Consider the following 19,536-nt stretch of genomic DNA (forward strand, 5'->3'; position numbering starts at 1 on the left):
TTTGAAATATTCAGAAATAGAGCCAAATCACCAAATATGGGTTAAATAGTAAACATTTAGAATATTACTACCATTTAAAACATTTTAGAATTAAAACCTGGAAAAGTGTCGTAAATTGATGAGTTTATTTTAATAATACTTGAAGAGGCTAAAATTACTAAGATCCAGAAGGGAGCGACAGAGTCTTATTGGGAAATGTACACATCTGCCCTAAGAATTTGGAGTAGACATCTCAGTCACAAGTGAAGTTATGGTGATTTACCAGGAGTTCAGGGGCTCACAGAATTTGACATTAGGATAGATTAAACCTGAAGAAGGAGAGCTATAAAACTAGTAAGCATGTAATAAGTGTGGAAATCAGGAATTGGGTAAATACCAGAAGGTTGGGAATACAACAGTAAAAGGAGAAAGATACTGACCTGGACCTAAAAATGCAGATGTAAAAAGCATGGAACGAATTGTAGATGATGTTACATATGATTTCAAATGGGTCAAGGTTCAGGACTGAAATAGATGATATGGGACCTGGGGGCTTTTATAGCTGGCAGTGTTCCTGGATTATCCTGTTTCCTTTTCAAGAATCTTTGTACCTCATGAACTAGAGAATAGTATAGGGCATAAGAGTTTTTTTATATATTTCTGGGGAAAATTTTTGTTAGTTTGACATTTAAGTAACTGTAGTTTTTCATTTAAATTATATATAAAGATAAATATTGGTGTTAGAAAGTATTTTGTTCATGTTATAAGGGTTTTCTTAACATCCATTTATAAAACTCCCTCATTCAGATTTTGAGGGTTCCATTCTACCAGCCAGTCCTTGAAAAGTAGGAAGGTGAATGAACATCTAAATCTAAAGCAAAACAAGTAATGATTTTGAAATGTCAAAAACTAGCTGCACATACAATATTTCTGTTCCTATAAATGTTAAAGTTTAAATAGAATACGTTGTTGAGGTCTCATGGCTAACTCATGGTATGTAGTTATACTAGCACATTCTTCTATTTCATTTCCTCAAAGTGAAATCAAGAGTAATTTCTCCAAACAAAAGATTTCTGACGTAGCTTCCAGTTACCAGTAAGAATCATGTCTGTACTTGAATCTTATAACTGGCTGTGGCTAAAACAGGGACAAAGAATCTATTCGGAATAAATACTTTGTGGAAGAGACTTTATTTATAAATGCTCTTATATCCTTTTTTATTCTAAAATAACTCTTTTCTGCATGAAAAACATTTTAAGTTTGGCAGGTTGGAGAAAGTATCACTAAAAAGCAGGTGGGCTGGGCGTGGTTGCACACACCTGTAATCCCAGCACTCAGGAGGCTGAGGCCTGAGGATCACCAAGAGTTTGCAGCCAGCCTGGTCTACATAGTGTGTTGAAGGCCAGCCTGTACTGCACAGCAAGACCTTGTCTCAACCCTTTCCCCCCAGCAGATGATTTTTTAAAGTTAGAAAATTATTATATGTTAGGATCATCTGGGGAACTAAAAAATATGGAAAAGATCCCACTCCCAGAAATTTTGACTCATTTATTATATAGTGTGGCGTGGGCTTTGGGTTTTAAAAAACTCCTTGGGTTATTGCAATATGTAGCCAAGGTTATGAACCACTATCCTAAATGTCTTTTGACCATAGAAATGGAAACTTACTTGATTACAGTAAAAGCAAGGCTAGTAAGTATATGTTTCCAGTTACAAGACTAATTATTTCCACAAAATATTCATTTGATGGAGGTATTTTTAATATATAGCTATGGCATTTTATGTATCATGTGTTTTATTTGTTTAAATATAGATATAGCCCACATTCATATTGAACAAGGCACTACAGGGATAAATAAAAGTACACAGCCAGATGAACAACTAGCTGTTAAATCTGAGGGAAGCTTGCATCAGAAATCCAGTGACTTAGTTAAAGAAGTCACAAATGAGGGCACTGAACCGCCCGGGCAGAAATCAAGGAGTTTTCTGGTCATCAGTCCTAATCCAGATGATGACACTTCTGAAAAGTGAGTACTGCTATCAGCCTTAGATTGAGAAATTTAAAACCGAAAGAACTTTTTCTCCTGTTCTTCTTTTTCTTCCTTTAGGTGTGAGCTAAATTTGGTATGTCATTAATTTATGTGAATGTGGGGAATCTGCCAGTGTTTTCTCTTGTTTCCATGATATTGATATGATGTGTCCAGATAGCTAAATGAAAAAGTACAGGGTGAGTTTGAAAGAAGGCAATAAGATTTTATTTCTTGTTCAATATTATTTTATGTGACCTTTCATTATGGATGTGGAAATAATAGCATGATTGATTTAAATAGAATAGTATTCATCAAAGCCAAAAACTGGCAGCACCTATAGGACAAATTAAGCCCAAAGGTATGTTTTGGTTTTGGTTAGCACCATTTTGTATCTAAATGAATTTGAAAGCTTTCAAAGGACCTTGTATCTACCATTTGCTTTCCTTATTATTTCACATTCTGCAGCTTTTACCCATCCATCATGTGTTTCTCATGAAGGGATTTGAATTTGTGATTCCTGTCTTTTATCTATGAGATTCAGATACTGTGATGATTAGTCATGTGCTATGAAGATACAGTTAGAATTTAAAAACTCAATTATGTTTTCTGTGTGGACAGAATCATATTTTGTAGATAACTATTTTATCAGGGTTTTTCATATAGGTTGCCATTTCTATTTGCTTGCAAAGTGTTCAGAATATTCATAAATATTATCACATGATGAAGTAGGTGCTATATTGACAAGTTCCTCTCCATTAGCATCAGTTAGATTCTTCCTGAGGTGCATTTTGGGGTATGTTTGTTGTAGGTGGCAGAAACAAGAATGAAGAAAGGATAAATGTTTTTATGACCACATGGGGAAAACAAATAGTTGAGTTTGGTCTAAAGCCAGATTATGAAATCTCTAGTATAATTGTAACAGGAGATAAATGTTAACTAGTGTTGCTTTGACCACCCCTGGCCTCACTACTAAATTTTTCTTTGTGACAACAAGATTTACCTAAGCTTAAAAATTTATTACAGTGCCTTCAAAAAACATCTTTTTTCCCTTCCCTTTCTTTATACTGCTTGTTTACAGATTAATTCTATTCTCAAGTAGCATACCAAATGTTTAAAAAAGCCATTATACTTGCCCTTAAATATTTGAGGAATACATTTTTCATGTTTTGAATAATGAAAATATGATACTTTCAATAAAATTTTACAAATTATTTGATTACTGTTCCCACTTTCAGAAAAATGAGAACTATAACTAGAATCCTAGCTAGAAATGCAAATTGAAATAAGTTTTTAAGCTTGTAAAAGCTTTTACTGAATACTGTATACTGAACTACATGCGGTCTCTCTCTTTTTTTTTTTTGTTTTTTTTGTTTTGGTACAGGGGATCGAACTCAGGACCTTGTTTGTGAGGCAGGCGGTGGAACCACTGAGCAAAATCCCAGACCAAACGCAGTCTCTTACTAAATGCTTTCCATAAATTTAATTGGCATAGTCCATAGATTGGCATCTCTCTGTGAAATTGATTTTTTTTTTTTATCCATGGTATTTTCTTGGGTTTTTTGTTTGTTTTGGTACCAGGGATCGAACTCGGGAGCTTGCGCTTGTGAGGCAGGCAGCAGAACCACTGAGCTAAATCCCCAGGCCTTAGTATTTTCTTAATATAAAATAAAAAGAAATTTAAAATTAGGTACTTTGCATACTTACCTTGAAAGTAATTTAATGTTTTTATTTGAAGTGTAAAATGTATAGATCTTGTATAAAATTATATATATATATGTATTATTTACTAGTTTTCCTTATTACAGCATTATGGAATATAGAAAGAATGATCTACGTTATGAATATACGATTCCTTATCAAGTAACTTCAGATGTAAATAAAGAGACAGTAGCATTTCTTCTAGAAGAATTGGATATACTCAGAACAAGCAATAAAAAGGTATAATGTAGGAAATGTGATCATTGTACAATATTCTTTCAGCATTTGATCTAAATTTTCCTTGTTGCCCATCATTATTCAGCTTTTATTGTATACTTTATGCTGTTGCCATTCTTTGCCATCAGAATATGGTTGACCTAAATAATTGGCTGTGAAAATAAAATTTTTTTGGTTTCCTGCCTTGCTGATCTGTAATGTCACTTTCTTTTCTTTTATAAACCTATGGTACCATATGTAGGTACCTACCAAAAGAAAAAAAAACAGACTCTTTCAAGTTTTGCTGTTGAAAACTTTACTTCACCATTATGAAAAATAAATATTAGGCATTAGTTTTATGTTACTTTCTTAACTTTTCTTTTTTTTATTAGTAGCTGTGCCCTGTATTTCATTTCTATAATACAGTAAATGAAATTAAATGTTAAAGTAGCAAGACTTGGTGATATTGTCATTTAGTTGTGTTATATACTATTTCATTTTATGTAATCCCATTTGTCATATTATATTTTATTTTTCTTTTCTAACTTTTATTCTAGTTACATTCCTCTGAGCTCTAAGTAATATTATTAAATAATTTTAATTTTCTGTGCCTTCCTTTTTGAAAAAAAAACCCTACATACTTTTCTGATTTTAATAGTTTTTAGATTTTAATATTCTTACTGTTTGACCTTATCAAATCAAAGCATGGTGTTAGGAATGTTGATCATGTCTGGAAAAAAAACAAAAAAAACAAATGACAAAAGCCTAGGAAGAAATTTAAAAAATTTGGAATCATTCTGTATGAGAGCATGAGACATTTCCTGTACTTTCATTTAGCAGTTATTACATCCCAATTATGAGTCAACGGCCAGTGCCAATTTAAATGGAATATGATGAGATAACATTCACAAAAGATTTGTATCAGATATTAAGATGATTATCTTTATACATTTGTTTCAAAATATTGGAATTATTAAGAAAAGCTGTAAAAATGTGCTATCAGTTAGTTTATTAGGCAAATCCCTTCTAATGTTTTGCTTTAAAACAAAAGAATAGACGAGATTGTTTTTGGAGTAATTATTTTAATGATAATGTTGTTCCTCTTTTTATAATTTCTGTATCATTAAAAATATCCATTACTTTATAAAATATTTTACCACTTTAATTTTTCATTTGAATTTAATATATTTGTGCAGTTAAGTGTAATATTACACAAAGATTTAGGAAAAAACAGAATTTTACTTTGGAATTAACTTTATCTGTGGAAGATGTTTATCAGATAAAATTAACATGTTTTCAATGTGTTTTAGCTTCAAGAAAAACTGACTAGAGAAAATAAAGAACAGAAAAAATTAAAGCTTAAGCTGGAACTCCAAGAAAAAACAGCGGAAGCTAAAATTGCTGAAAAGACAGCAGGTATAGTATTGAGTGTTGGCATAGGGCCTGAAGAATCATACAGAGGTTTTTATATGATGTATCTTGGTGAATACTAGCATACCGCCTTATTTGCCAAAGGAGGTGAAGCACCGTCCTTTTTTTTTTTTTTTTTTGGCTGCTTAGAAAATAGGTGGCTTTAACATCCTGGTACTGGTATTAGTGAGAGCTTTACCTGTATTCATACTGATTTGGGCATTAAATGCATTGTTAACACCATGTCAATCCAATCACAAAAAGGTTGTTTGTTTTGTTGGAAGGGCCTGAACAAACAAGGGGAAATAATGATTACCAGTGCCTCTACCTTTCAACCAGCAGTTCAAATACCACTTATTGTTTTAGCTTGTTGAGAGGAAATACTTGTCCTTTGTATGGAGATAGTCATATATTCATTGCCAATGGAAACCTGCATTTGATAAAAAAATCTGTTTTGTGCAATTAATAAGTTGACATCTGATAATGATAATAGAAATGTTGTCTCTGAGATTAAAGTGAAAGGTGGCCACAGTTTAATGCTATAAATCACTGCCTTAAATATATTCTAGAGTCTGTCTTTACTCACAGGTCTTTGCAAGGAGAAACTTTTTCAACATATCTATAATTTGTTACAGATATGATCAGGTGATTCCAAAGTCTGTGATCTCCATCTTGTAAGCCCTGTGGCTCTCTCCCTCACACTGTTTTTAAGTGTTAAGGAAGGTGAAGTTCATAAAATAATAGACATTAACATTCAGAGGCATTTGAGAGATTATTTAAAATTTATACATCAATTGGAAGAGTTTTAAGAAATAATTATATGATTAGTCTGAGGTTAGAAGTATGCTTTCCAAGCACTTAAACTGATTATGTATGTGAAAGAATTTGGGAACTTTAGGGCAGAGGTTTGATGAACTACTATATAGCCTATCTTCAAAGTATTACTGTGGTTGAGCCAGAAAGTTAGCTCACTGGTGCTGCCACCTGCCTCGCGAAGCTCAAGGTCCCAAGTTCGATCCCTGGTACACACACAAAAAAATTACTGTGGTAAATAGAAGTAAACATTACTATGAAAATGCAGCCAAGGTGATCAAAAATAAATACTCCAGCTGAATGCCATATGGTTACTTTTATATTAATGTTAAACTGCTAGAAAGTTTTTGTGTTTTGGTTTGAAATAGAGTAATATATAAGATTAATAATATGTTAAAAGTAAATAATTCAAATACAGGTTTAGAACAACTTGAAAGTTGCACTAGTTTGAAACTATAGTAACTCCAGTCCCATGATGGCTCTTAAACTGTTTTCATAAGTTATCATTACCTGAATATATACATACATATAGTGTGTGTGTGTGTGTGTGTGTGTGTGTGTGTGTTTTGCGCATTATTTTTTTTCTGGTACCAGGGATCAAACTCGGGACCTTGCACTTGCAAGGCAGGCACGGCGCCACTGAGCTAAATCACCGACCCTATACATCTATTCTTATCTTCTTGATCAGTACCAAGTGCAGACAAAAAGCAAAAACATCAACAAAAGAAATCAAGCCTATTATCTTAATAAGAGAAACAGTATAGGTCCATGATTACCTGTCATGTATTCTTGGTTTCTTATAACATGAAGAACAAATAATTCATATAAGTGTGGATGTTTGTTTGTGTCACTACTTGTTTATATAGTCAAAAAGTGTATTTGGTAAAGTATATTATGAATATGCACACATTTGTAAGTATGATAGTATTCTTACACAAAACATAAATGTTTAAAAAAAAAGTTCCACAAAAGTAATACTTTAAAAACATCTAAAGTACATTGAAAATAAGAAATAAGATGCAAAATGTTAAAACATGAGGTAGTCTAAGGAAATATCTACTTTTATATATAAAATACAAAGATTTTATATAAGGGTATTCATATAACATTAGTTATGGCAAGATAAGTAACCAAACGGTGAGAGAATTATTAAATTATGACATTTATACTACAAGACATTGTGCGGTAATTAAAAACTTTCTGAAGAATAATTGATAATGCAGAAAACTAAACTCAATGTTAAGTGAAATAAGCAGAGGGAAACTATAATTCTGTTAAAAGTATATTCATACATATATATAATATAAAAAGGCAAATTTTGATGGTTTTTAAATGGAGCTATTAATGTTTTGATGAACAATTTCTCCCCTTTTCAGGTCTTTTACAATGAATCTGTAGTAGATTTACTTTTTGAAAAAGCAAACATTACTTTCAAAAGATGTGATATTTTAAAAAATGACTTCATGCTAACCTTAAAATAATTCCTATGATAGGGCTAAGACATAAAGACTATAAACCAAAGTTTTATAAAAACCATATGATGGCTGTGATCCAGTTTTGCCATTTTATCCATGCTGTTTTTCTAGTCTTTCAGATTCCTCTTATATTTATTTTTATGTCTCTCTGTGTGTCGTGTAATTTATGTATATATTAATCCATCTTGTTTTACCAGATATTTGTATAATTTATAGAATATGGAACAGTTAAAACCACATAAAACATGTATTCAGTTCATAAAGTGGTTTGAAGCAAATGGGAAGATGGAAAGCATTGGAGTCAGATTGACCCAGGTTTAAATCATAGCTTTAACACTTAATAGTGACTGTAAACCTGAGTTTCTTAGTTACTTAGCTTATTCAAGCTTACTTTTTCACATGGACAATGTAAAATTAACTAATTTACTAGATTTATTTTAAGGATTAGGGATGATGTATGAAAATTCCTGATATATAATTGGTAGTACTCAGTAAGTTGTAGCTTTAATATAATGTAATAACACTTTATTTTATCTTCATGAAACTCTTAGTTTTGATGTTATTAATGGCAGAAGTCATAAAAAGATGTTTTATCCATTTAGCTTTTAATTAAAAGTGGTTTACTATTAATAGATGTTGAAAGGGAAATAAACTGAAAAATGGATGAAAAATTGGAAGAATTGGATTGTAAGAAATTTCTGATGTTACAGACAGATACACACACACACACTTAATATCACTAACATATTTTACTAAAATGTGAATCCAAAATAAAATAAATGAAATACAAAATATTTGGGCTTATATTCCTGTGGCAAACTGTTCTTAGCAATAAGAAGGATTTAAATGTAATTTATAAATTTTCTTTCCCTGTTGGTTTTTATAACATACAAACAGTGTTATTCTATTTGATCTCACAATATTTTGAAACTCAATTGTGACTTCTGTGATGGTCAAATCTCTGGATTGATTCTTTCCTTTTTTATTATACATCATTTTTGTTATGATCATCATCAAAAATCTGTTTATTAGGTGTTAATTATTTCACAGGGGCAATACCAACTTCTTTGCAAATCAAATAAGAAGCAGTTGTTAAGGTTCTATTATATATTTGATGCTGAATTAGGCACTGAATATACATCAGCAAATAAGACAGGTTTTAGATTTCAAGGATTTCTTTTTGCCTGCAACCCTTCTCAATTATAATACACCATGCAGGTGTAGGTAGCAGTTATATACTCAACTTTGGATTCAGACCTTTCTTCTAACATTATATCACTTACTGTGTGTGATAACAGCTTCATCAAGCCTTCTTTAAAACCTGCCACTGGTGGCTGTGGCATTTAAGTGAGATAATGTTTATGATATGGTTAACTTGTAGTCACTCAGTAAATGGTCATTATGCTAATAAATGATTATTATGAGTTCCTATCTTGTTTTTTCAAGATTTCTTTGTCTAATGGTAACAAATTCAGTGTTCTGATAGTTTTGTAGTGATAGAAATAACTGTCCCATATTAATTATAGTATAAATACTGTAGTCTATAGTTATTTATAATCATAGTTCTGTTTCATAAAGAATTGGCTTTTCTTTTTTAAAGTAATTTTTTTCTTTATTTTTTTGAGACAGGGTCTCATTATGTATTGCAGGCTGGCCTTGAACTCACTATGTAGCCCAAGCCGGCCTTGAACTCACAGGGATTCTCCTACCTTAGCCTCTCAAGTGCTGGGACTACAGGCATGGGCCACCACACCCACCTTAAGTAATTTATAAAGCGTTTTATTATTTTAACTTCGGTTTTCTGTTTTCCATAATTTTAGATTTAACTTTAGAAGGTTTGAAAAAATTTAAAAATCTACAAAGAAAGAAAGGAAAAATATGATAAGTAGGTATTACTTGGTGTTTGGAAAAGCTGAAATGACTAGTTCAGTCCTCCCTATGTGTTTACATTGGGAAAAATTTATTTCATTGTAGCTGTTTAAGACTTTTCAGCGTGTTTTGACTCATTAAATTAGATGCATAGATAACACAGTTTGACAGTTGTTAGCATGTATGGTCTTTAAAAACTAGGGGATATTTTAAAGAAATACAGCAGAAATGCTAAATATTTTCATTGAGGTAAATATTTCTTCTCACCTAAAAATGATTAAATTATAAACATTTCAAAATGTATTTGAATTCAGTTGAATTTGACAATAAGAGAATATTGTATGGTCTGACTTGCATCTATTTATTTGCTTTGTTTGCAGTACTGTGGTTATAACTTTTAAAAATAGCTTGTTCAATTAAACCTTTTCTTTTTCCTAAAAAGTCTTAGTAGGCGTTGTCTAATGTTTACTGCCTCTTTAATTTTTATTATTCTGTTGCATTTGCAATATACAGGTGACATTTAAATTTTACATAAAAGTAGTTTTTCTTATATTATTTTTGTGATACTTAAAATATTTATATTTCTTTAAGGTCCTTATTTTTCTATTTCTTAAAAGCTCACATTAAAGCCTCTGCTTTATATGTTAGTTATTTTTCTTTCTTGCATGTCATCCATTAAAGATTAGCTGTGGAAGGTTGGAGCATGGAGAGATTATGAATGACAGAACAACTCCTGTAGAATAATAATCAGTTTTTGGTATTTAATGCTGTTTGACTTTTGCAGACACATTTCTTATTAACCTTTGGTACAAAGAGAAATCCAGGTTCCTGATATCTCATGGAGAAGATGAATTTGAGATCCTCTTCCAATTAAACTGAAATAAAGCCAATATTGGGTTTTAGCCAAAAGAACTCCTTAGTTGCTAAGTCTTGTGTTTATAAATAGTCTGTCTGTCTGTCTATTTATCTATCTATCTACCTATTATACTATGTTTTAGCATGTAATTCAAAGGTAAAATAATTTGCTTAGCTTACTCAAACTGACAGTGCAAGCATATAAACTGCCTTTTTCTCTTTAAACATAGATTTCTTTCTATGCACCCAAATATAGACTGGTACTATGTAAATAACAAAAAATATTATCAATCCTTCCTTATTAGAGGGAATGTTAATTTATTTTTGATAGAGAAGAGAGGATTGTCCAGAGGATCCCTGAAATTAACAATTTAAATTTGTCTTTTGAGGTTAAAATGTAAATTATGTTAAAATTATAGATGTGTAACCTATCATTATAGCAGATATATCAAGACAGCCCAACTAATTAAAATGGAAGAATAAAAACTGTGATGTAATAGCAAATGTTTACATTATTTCTTTGTTCAAAAATTGTTACTTTATATCATAGCTCAGATTATGTCAACTATCTAATGATTTAAAAGAACAAAAGTTAATTAATCCTATATATAAAAAGCATAGAAAATAGGGTCCTTACTTTTATGAAATAAAACTCATTACAATCTCATTTTTCTGTGTATATAACAGTGACCATGAATAAAATGTGATTGCCTTTCCTCTAATATTTGAATGCCTTAATAGCATTAAATTATAATGGAGTATTAAATATATATGCACATTTATTTTTTAATTTGTAAGAAAAAAAGGTTTCTAGAGTATGACTAGTAATTTCAGATAAAAAGAGACCAAGCTCTATGTAGTGGATAAAATAGTGATAGGATGTTGATTCTGACTTTGGCTACAGAATTCCGTGAATCAGGATGAGTTTTGACAAGTGTCAAGCCAGATAATATGAGAACAGAGTATGGCTAATTTTGTATCCTCTCTTCCAATAAAGATTTATTCTTTTTTCTGGAAAAACACAAATTGAGTGGATAGAGAATCTGTTGTGCAACAGTAACCTACAATTGGAAATATTTTATATGATTAGGCATACTGGAATTTAGCATTATAGCAAGTATTTGAGAATATATGTAATTAGTATATTTTACACATAAAATAATAAAACTTTAGGATGCAATAAGACATTTTCACATGTTTGATTAATGATTCCAAAGAGGAAATCATATTGGAAAAGGGTTAGGTAGCATTTACATTTCACATAATTTTCATACTGGTATCTATTAAAATGTAGTACAGCTTGTATAGTAAATAAGTAAAATATATGTTAAAATTATATTTTAAAAGCATAAGATTATTGATACTGATTTTAATACTTCAGGAATAGTAACAATATGTTAAATCTAATATCAATATTTTAAATATTTGTTAATAATGAACATACTTTAGAATGTGATTTTATATTATCTTTGAGTTATCTGTAGTAAGCAAATATAAATATGTGTAATTGAGGATATTATTTTATAAGTTCATGTTTTATAGTTTTGCTACTTAAACTTACAAAAGTTCATATAATTTCCTAATTAATCTTTAAGAGTTTCTATACTTCTGCATGTGAATTTATAAGAACTTTACAAAGAAAAGTTTGACAGTAGATATTAATGTAGATATTAATGTAGACTTTTAATGTAGTCTTATGTAGTTTTAAAATTTTTCCAATTAGATATGTGTGTACATGGAGTTTTGTTCACAGAAATGTTCATTACAGTGTTGTTTATACAGTGAATAGTTGAGGACAGTATAAAATGTAATATTAAGAATATCTTAGTGGTATAAAATATGGCCTATCCAAATGATAAAATTTCATGCACTTTTTCATATTTTTAAAAGAATATTATAGGATTTATGAACACATCCTATTTATTTTTATTATACACAAACTTAAAACTATGAAATACTTGTGGCTTCCAAATTTTTATGAGACTACATTGCTTTTTAATTTAAAAAAATTACAAAATAATTGTATAAAATGTTGAAAAATCAAATCCAGTTTTAGAAGAACAATCTGTTCTATAAAAGAAGTTCTGGAATAATAAGTGAGCATTGTCATGACAAAACAAATGTCAGACAACTTCAAGTAAAAGTTAATTTTCTGCTGGTGTGGGGCATTAGCCTCTATTTTAAAATTCCCAGTATCCAATTTATGCAAAGAAAGACATAATTTTAAAGATATTAAAAGACATAGTGTAATGTTTGTGGCTTTTGAATATGTATTTATATATAATTTATATATAATATATAATTTCATTATCACATTTGCTAGGAACACATTTAACATCATCATAAATCCCTCCAAAATGCTTATATCTCATGTGAAGCTGTAGTAGTAGATACTCAAAGAAACAGAAATTCTTTAATATTTAGTAAAGGTTATTCTTTTACTAAACTATTGTCTGTATTATGTATGTTGCTTAGAAATTTGGAAAATAAATTATACTGTGATTATTTAATATGCTAAAATCCAACTTTTCCCTCTCCTTAATTTTATATTTGCATAACTACCATGAGGATGTTGTTAAATGGATTCTTTTCCCTGAGAAATGTCTATCCTTCAAATTATGTTATTTAGAGACTCATGGTTCACTGTTTAAACTAGAATGTTTTCCAATATACTGTCTCACTTGGACTGTATTTTAAAAGTAGTTTGCAAAGTGTAGAATATGGGTTTGTCAATAGACTTGGGTTCTAAGAAAATATGTACTCTGCTTTGACTCAATAAACTCATACTTAGTATGGTTCAGCTTCTTCATATTTACTCTTGTCCATATTAGAAAACAATTAGCTTACTAAACAAATTTGAGTATTTGGTGGTAGGGGGGTAGGGGTGATCCTCTCTGAATCTTTCTCATTTGACTAAGAATTACAGGATATTTGATAACCATGTTTAAAAATGGAGATATCCAAATATTATTGTAAACACCCAATGATTTGTTTTACCTACAATATAAGTATTTTACTTGGTTGGCTTACATAGTAGCTAATAATATTTGTTAATGTAATTTAACTGCTGTGAACCTTTACTGAACAAATATTGAAATTTATTCAAGTCAAAGAAAGAGAATCTCTAATGACTTTTGTTAAAGCTTCTATTTAATAGTTAAGGAGAAAAGTTTGTATGACATACGAGATGCAATTAACAGTAGATTTTACATTTAATAAAAAGAAAGAAGCATGCGTATTTGCTTTATTCATTCCATCATAATTTGCATTAGAGCTGTGGGTGTTTAATGAGCAAATTCCAACTAAAATGCTATATTGATTTTCTAGTGAACTTTGTAATAGTCATCTACCTTGGAAAAGCTCAGTGTTTACAATTAAATTTTCTTTACAAAAAATGTTTGAGAGTTGCATATCGATGGTTTAAAAATACTGAATTCTAGAAAGAACAAGTTTTTTCATAATCAAATTTCACATGTAGTAGATGTTAAAAATTATTCAATAATACATTAATTTTAAATTTTTTATTTATAGATCATATAACCAGATTTTAAATGTGTCATTTGTATGTTTTCTAATTTAACATTAAAATAATTAAATGATAATTTCCTTGAAATTCATATATACCTCTGGATTTTAAACAGCATTATAATGAAAAACAATTTTTGGCCGGGGATTTAGCTCAGTGGCTCCGCTGCCTGCCTCGCAAGCTCAAGGACCCGAGTTCAATCCCCAGTACCAAGAAAAACAATTTTTTTTGTTTACACAGGACTGAATAAGTCCTTCATATAAAGCATTTCTTTTTTTTACTTTTAGGGACAGGAATAACTAGATTTATTACTAAAGCCCTATATATTTCTAGCCCTATTCCTTTTGTTAAATGCTACTGTATATAAAGATAAATAGAACTTGATCTGTCACTTTTAAACATCTTAGTCATGCTTTCTAGAAACAGTAGAAAGCCTGTTGGCATTTAAAATGTAATAATTAGCATTTTTACTATAATATGCTAGAATATTTCAGGTGATATATACATATTAATTTGTAATTATCTCGTTATTTTGCATGCTATTTGGCTTATAACTTAAAAGATTTTTATAATGTAAACATTTAAAAACATTTTAAATCATATTTTGTATTAATTCTTATGTAATTGTGATATGCCTATACAATATATAATGAGTTCTGAATAATTATTCTTTCAGTCTGTTTACAATTGTTGCCTGTCAATAAAGAAGATTAAAATAATAGGAATTTAGAACTGAATTTTTAATACAAATGTTCCTAATGAATCAAAATCACATTATTCATATGTCTGCGAATTAAGTCACAGTAATGCATCTAAAAATTTTTAATTTGTAGGTTGAGAATGTTAACAGTAATGTTAGAATGGAACTGACATTTATTTAGGATCCACTTTATTTATTTGGTCAAAAGCTTTTGTACATTGTCTAATTTAATTTTCCCTAAAACTACCCACAGTTGTATTACACCTATTTTATATACCTGAACTGTGGCTAAAATAATTTAATAAACTTACAGAAATAAGGTTGCTGAACTACAGTACCTTGAGATATCAGCCAAAACCCATAATCTTCTATATACTGTGCTGCTTTCTATACTATACAAAATGTATGTCCTTCCTCAAAAAAGACTGTAGAATTAGAAGGAAAAATTCATTTTTGTGTACTACATTCTGGACAGAAATTTCTTTCAAAATAGCAATGATTAATTGATATATGGTCAAAGAATAGTATAACCATAGACAGCCACATAGCAAAATGATGATATCTTGGGGTTGTGACAAAAACTATGAAAATCATGCTGAGAAGTATTGATTTTTCTAAAAGTTATGTTCATAACAATTTCCTAATTAAGCTTATCTTTATGATTAGAAGCATTTGATTTTATGCCTGTTTTTATCTAGTTATTCCAAACAAAATTTGTCATATAGTTTATCCACTTATCTGCTAATAAAAATTTGGTTATAGATTGTGCTGATTATAAATGAATATGCTATGAATATTTGTGTTCATTTTTGTATGGACATGTGCTTTTATATCTCTTGGTAAACCACCTTTATGTGAATAGCTGAATTTTATGGTGGGAATATGTTTAAATTTTTTAAAGAAATGGACACACTGATTTTATTATCTTACATTCTTACCAGCAGTGTATGAGATTTTAGTTCTTACACATTCTTGTCAATGCTTGATATGTACAGTGTTTAATTTTAGCCATTAAAATAAGTATGTTGTGGTTATCTCATTGTTTTAATTCGAATTTCTATAATCGAAAATGTTGAACACTTGTTCATGTGATTACTTTCCATCTGTATATCTGCTTTAAGTCTTCTGTCCATTTTTAATTGTGCTGTTTTTTTACCGAGTTTTGAGTTTTAAAACTTCTGTTCTGGATGCACATTTTTTATCAGATATATGCTGTCCGATCATTTTTCCAGCTTATGGCTTTATTTTCTTATCACTTTGTTTAGAATAGCAGAAATCTTTAGTTGAATTAGATTGGAGTCCAATCTATTCTTTTTTAAAAACGGGTCATTCTTTGTTATTATAGTTAAGAAATCTTTGGTTTAATTCTAATGCCACAGAGGTTTTTTCCTGTTTCCTTTCAAAAGATTTATAACTTTACGTTTTACATTTAGGTCTGCGATTCATTTTATGGAAAGCAAAATCAGTTTACCATTTAAAAAAATCAATCAACTGGAAGATGAGGCAGAGGGATCCCAAATTTAAGCCCAGACTAGGCAGCTTAGCAATTTATTTAGACCCTGTGTTAGAAAAGAAAAAAGAATTTTTTTAAAAGGGCTGGAGTGAGTGCAAAGGCCCTGGGTTCAATCCCTAGTGCCACTAAGGAAAAAAAAAAAATCAAAATTACCAATTTTACAAACCAAAAAGAGGAAAACCATATGATCTTAGATACAGAAGAGTATTTGAAAAAAAAAATCCAACAGTTTTAGTGAGCTTTGCTAATTGATATTTGCCAGTGACTTTATCAGATATAAATTGGTGAATTTGGGGTATTACATACATAATCTTGTATTTTCCTCTTAGTATCTTAAGTAATGTCACCTCATTCATGTATGTACTGATGTATATACATTTATGCATTCTGGCTTTGTCCTGATCAGTCCAACTAGAAATTTACTAAATTCACTGATTTCAAATGACTAATTTTTGATGTCCAAGGATCTTTATTAAAAAGTTTCAGTTATATTGGCTTCTTTATTATTTTCTTTATTATTTTCTCCTTTCTGCTTGATTGGGGTTTTTTAATTTTTTCCTAATTTTTTCAGATGTGAGCTTAGATGATGATTTGAGATCTATACGTGCATTTAATGGTAGAACTTTTTCTCTAGGAACTGCATTATCTTTCTCATATTTTGATGCATTTTCACTTTTATTGTCAGTTCAAAATATTTTCTAATTTTTCTTGGGACTTCTTTGATTCATGTTTTAGTTAGAAATATGTTATTTAATTCCAAGTGCTTGGAAATTTGTTGCTTTTATTTTTTTTTAGTTTTTATTTTATTAATACATGTTTACAGTACATACTGTTTACATTCCTTTCTTATTGTTATTTTTGATTTTTATTTTAATTCCAATATGGCCAGAAAACATCCTTCGTATGATTTCAATTCTTATAAATTTTTAGGCTTAATTAATGACTAAAGTTTTGGTGTATTTTGCTCTTTCGTGTGCACTTGAAAAGAATGTGTGTTTTACTGTTGTTGAGCAGTCTTTTATAAATATGTCATTTAGTTCTTGATTGATAACAGTGTTCGTTTCTTGTATCTTATTTCTTATTTTCTGTTTACTTCATCTATTAGAGTGCATATTGAAGTCTGCCAATATAATTAGTGACTTCTTTTACTCATTTGTCAGTTTTTCCTTCATGTATGTACATTCATATTTAGAATTTTTATATCTTTATATCATTAATATCACTCTATCCCTCCATCCATCTATCCATCACTATATCCATCTATTGATTTTCTTTGCTCTAACATGTACTTTGATAATAATTTAGCCATGTCAGCTTTATTTTTTATGTTTTCTCATCTTTTGATTTTTAATGTACTTGTATCATTATATTTGAAGTGACTTTTTTTCCAGTGTTGAATTCCCGACCTAAAAAGTGAATTTCTTGATATATATAATTGATCATCTTTTTAAAGTCCAGTCTGATTATCTTTATCTTCAATTTTTGTGCTTATCTATGTGTGAGTTCAGGGGTATCATTTTATTTGTTTTTCTATTTTGTTCCCTATTTTTTAGTTCCTCAGGTTTTTTTTTTTCCCCTCTGTCATCTTTTGTATTATGTGAACCTGTTTTAGATTCCAGTTTCAATAATCAAATAGACTAATGTACATATATATATGACTGCTATATGGATTATAAAATATAATCATTCATATATATGTGACTGCTATATGGATTATAAAATATAATCATTCATGGCTTCCATATTTGTAAATATGTAACTTTTTACAACTTATTTAGAATTAATACTTTACCATTTCAATTGATATGTAGAAAACTTTATCATATTACGGGACCCCTTTCTTATATTACATTTGTGTACACTGAAAACACATCAGTATTAAATTTTTGCTCCAAACCATTTTATTGAAATTGGGACTAGTTTACTGTATTCACCAGATTATGATTTCTTTTGTTTTCCTTCATTTCTACAGTTCAGAGTTTCCTTCCATTGTTATTTCCCTTTTTTCTGAAGAACCTTTACGAGTTCTTTTTTGGATAGATCTGGTGTCTATGGGTTCTCCTACTTTTCCTTCAAGTAAGAATCAATCAATATGTCTCTCTCTCTCTCTCTTTTCATTCCTGGGGAATGTTTTTACAAGATGTAGAATTCTGGTGTAACAGTTCTTTATGTTCCTTAAAAATGTTTTTCCATTTCTCTCTGGCCTTCATGGATTCTATAGGGAATCAGTAGTTATTTGAATTATTGTTGTCATAAATAGTGCCCCCCCTTCTGCTTTCAAGATTTCTCCTTTGTCTTTAATTTTCAACAGTGGGATTATTTTGTGTCTGAGTGAATTTTTGGATTAATCTTACTTGGGATTAGGTGCTTTTATCTGTGGGTTTATGTCTTTTGCAACTTGGGAATTTCTTGAGCCCTTATTTCTTCAATTCTTTTTTCTTTTAACCACTACACTCCTCTATTTCAGAGAGTGTATGACCTTTGTTGTCATACAGTTCTGAGGCTCTGCTCGTTTTTTAGTCTTTTTTCCTTTAGTGATTCAGATCAAATAATTTCTATTCATTTGCTTCAAGTTCATTGGCTTTTTCTGTTTCCATTCTGCTATTTAGGTCATCCAATATGTTTTTTATTGTAATTTTTTTTAGTTCTAAAATTTGTTTGGTTTTTATAACATGTGTTTCTTTGTGTTTAATTTTAACTTTTGCTTCTAGAATGTTTACAAGTGATTTGCTCATTTATTGCAGTTTTATAATAGCTGCCTTAAATTCTTTTTCGGGTAATTTTGACTCCTTTGCCATTTAGCAACTCTTTTCTCATGCAAGTTGAGATTTGGAGAGGGGAGCATTTTCATTTTTATTTTTGTTGCTTGTTTTTTTTTTCCGATAATTTTTATTTTATCTTGGACATTTTACATATTATCTTAAGAGATTCTGGTTCTTATTTACATTCTATTGATGTTTTAGCACACAGTTTACCCTTTTAGGTTCAGTCCTCTGACCTTCGGTGAGCAGTAATTCCAGTATCAGTCCTGATATCCCTTTTCTGTGCTCTCATAGTGGTCTGTCTAGAATTTGGGTGGAATTTTTTTCTTAAGCTTGCATCTCAAGGCCTTTGGAATGCTAATAAGAATCAGATTCATTCATGTACTGTTTAGGTTTACAGATAGCTTCTGGTCACAAGAGGTGGGTCACTGTGGCCTGACTTGGTGTTGCTTTCCTAAGATCCTTGCTCTGTACTATTTCTCCTTTGATTTCTGGACTTTTGTGGTTGTTCTTTTTGATCCTCTGGGTATGATCCTCTGTGTATGAACCTCTGACTTTTGTTATTAATTCATGGTATAAGGAACCAAGAGAAAAAAAAGGTTTACCATTTTCCCTGGGGTTCACCAAATGGAGAGAGAAGTAAGGTTCTTGTCCCTTACAGTTTTAGCTACTATGCTTTCTTCTTGCCAA

At 30.1% G+C, this 19,536-nt stretch overlaps 1 protein-coding gene across 1 annotated transcript in view; it reads left to right on the forward strand.

The window, feature by feature from the left end:
• Nucleotides 1–19,536, forward strand: part of LOC147822301 (mirror-image polydactyly gene 1 protein-like) — a gene marked incomplete at its 3' end in the record, with an annotated part of 93,165 nt that overhangs the window by 54,608 nt on the left and 19,021 nt on the right. Inside the window, exons 4-6 of the mRNA XM_087197284.1 lie at nucleotides 1,793–2,006; nucleotides 3,815–3,947; nucleotides 5,234–5,339. Of these exons, the coding sequence (XP_087053410.1) occupies nucleotides 1,793–2,006; nucleotides 3,815–3,947; nucleotides 5,234–5,339 (453 nt within the window). The remainder of the gene's footprint in view (nucleotides 1–1,792; nucleotides 2,007–3,814; nucleotides 3,948–5,233; nucleotides 5,340–19,536) is intronic.

Source organism: Heterocephalus glaber, unplaced genomic scaffold, assembly GCF_053883595.1.
Source record: "Heterocephalus glaber isolate CG9 unplaced genomic scaffold, H.glaber_assembly_v1.0 deba00001663, whole genome shotgun sequence".
Taxonomy (NCBI): domain Eukaryota; kingdom Metazoa; phylum Chordata; class Mammalia; order Rodentia; family Bathyergidae; genus Heterocephalus; species Heterocephalus glaber.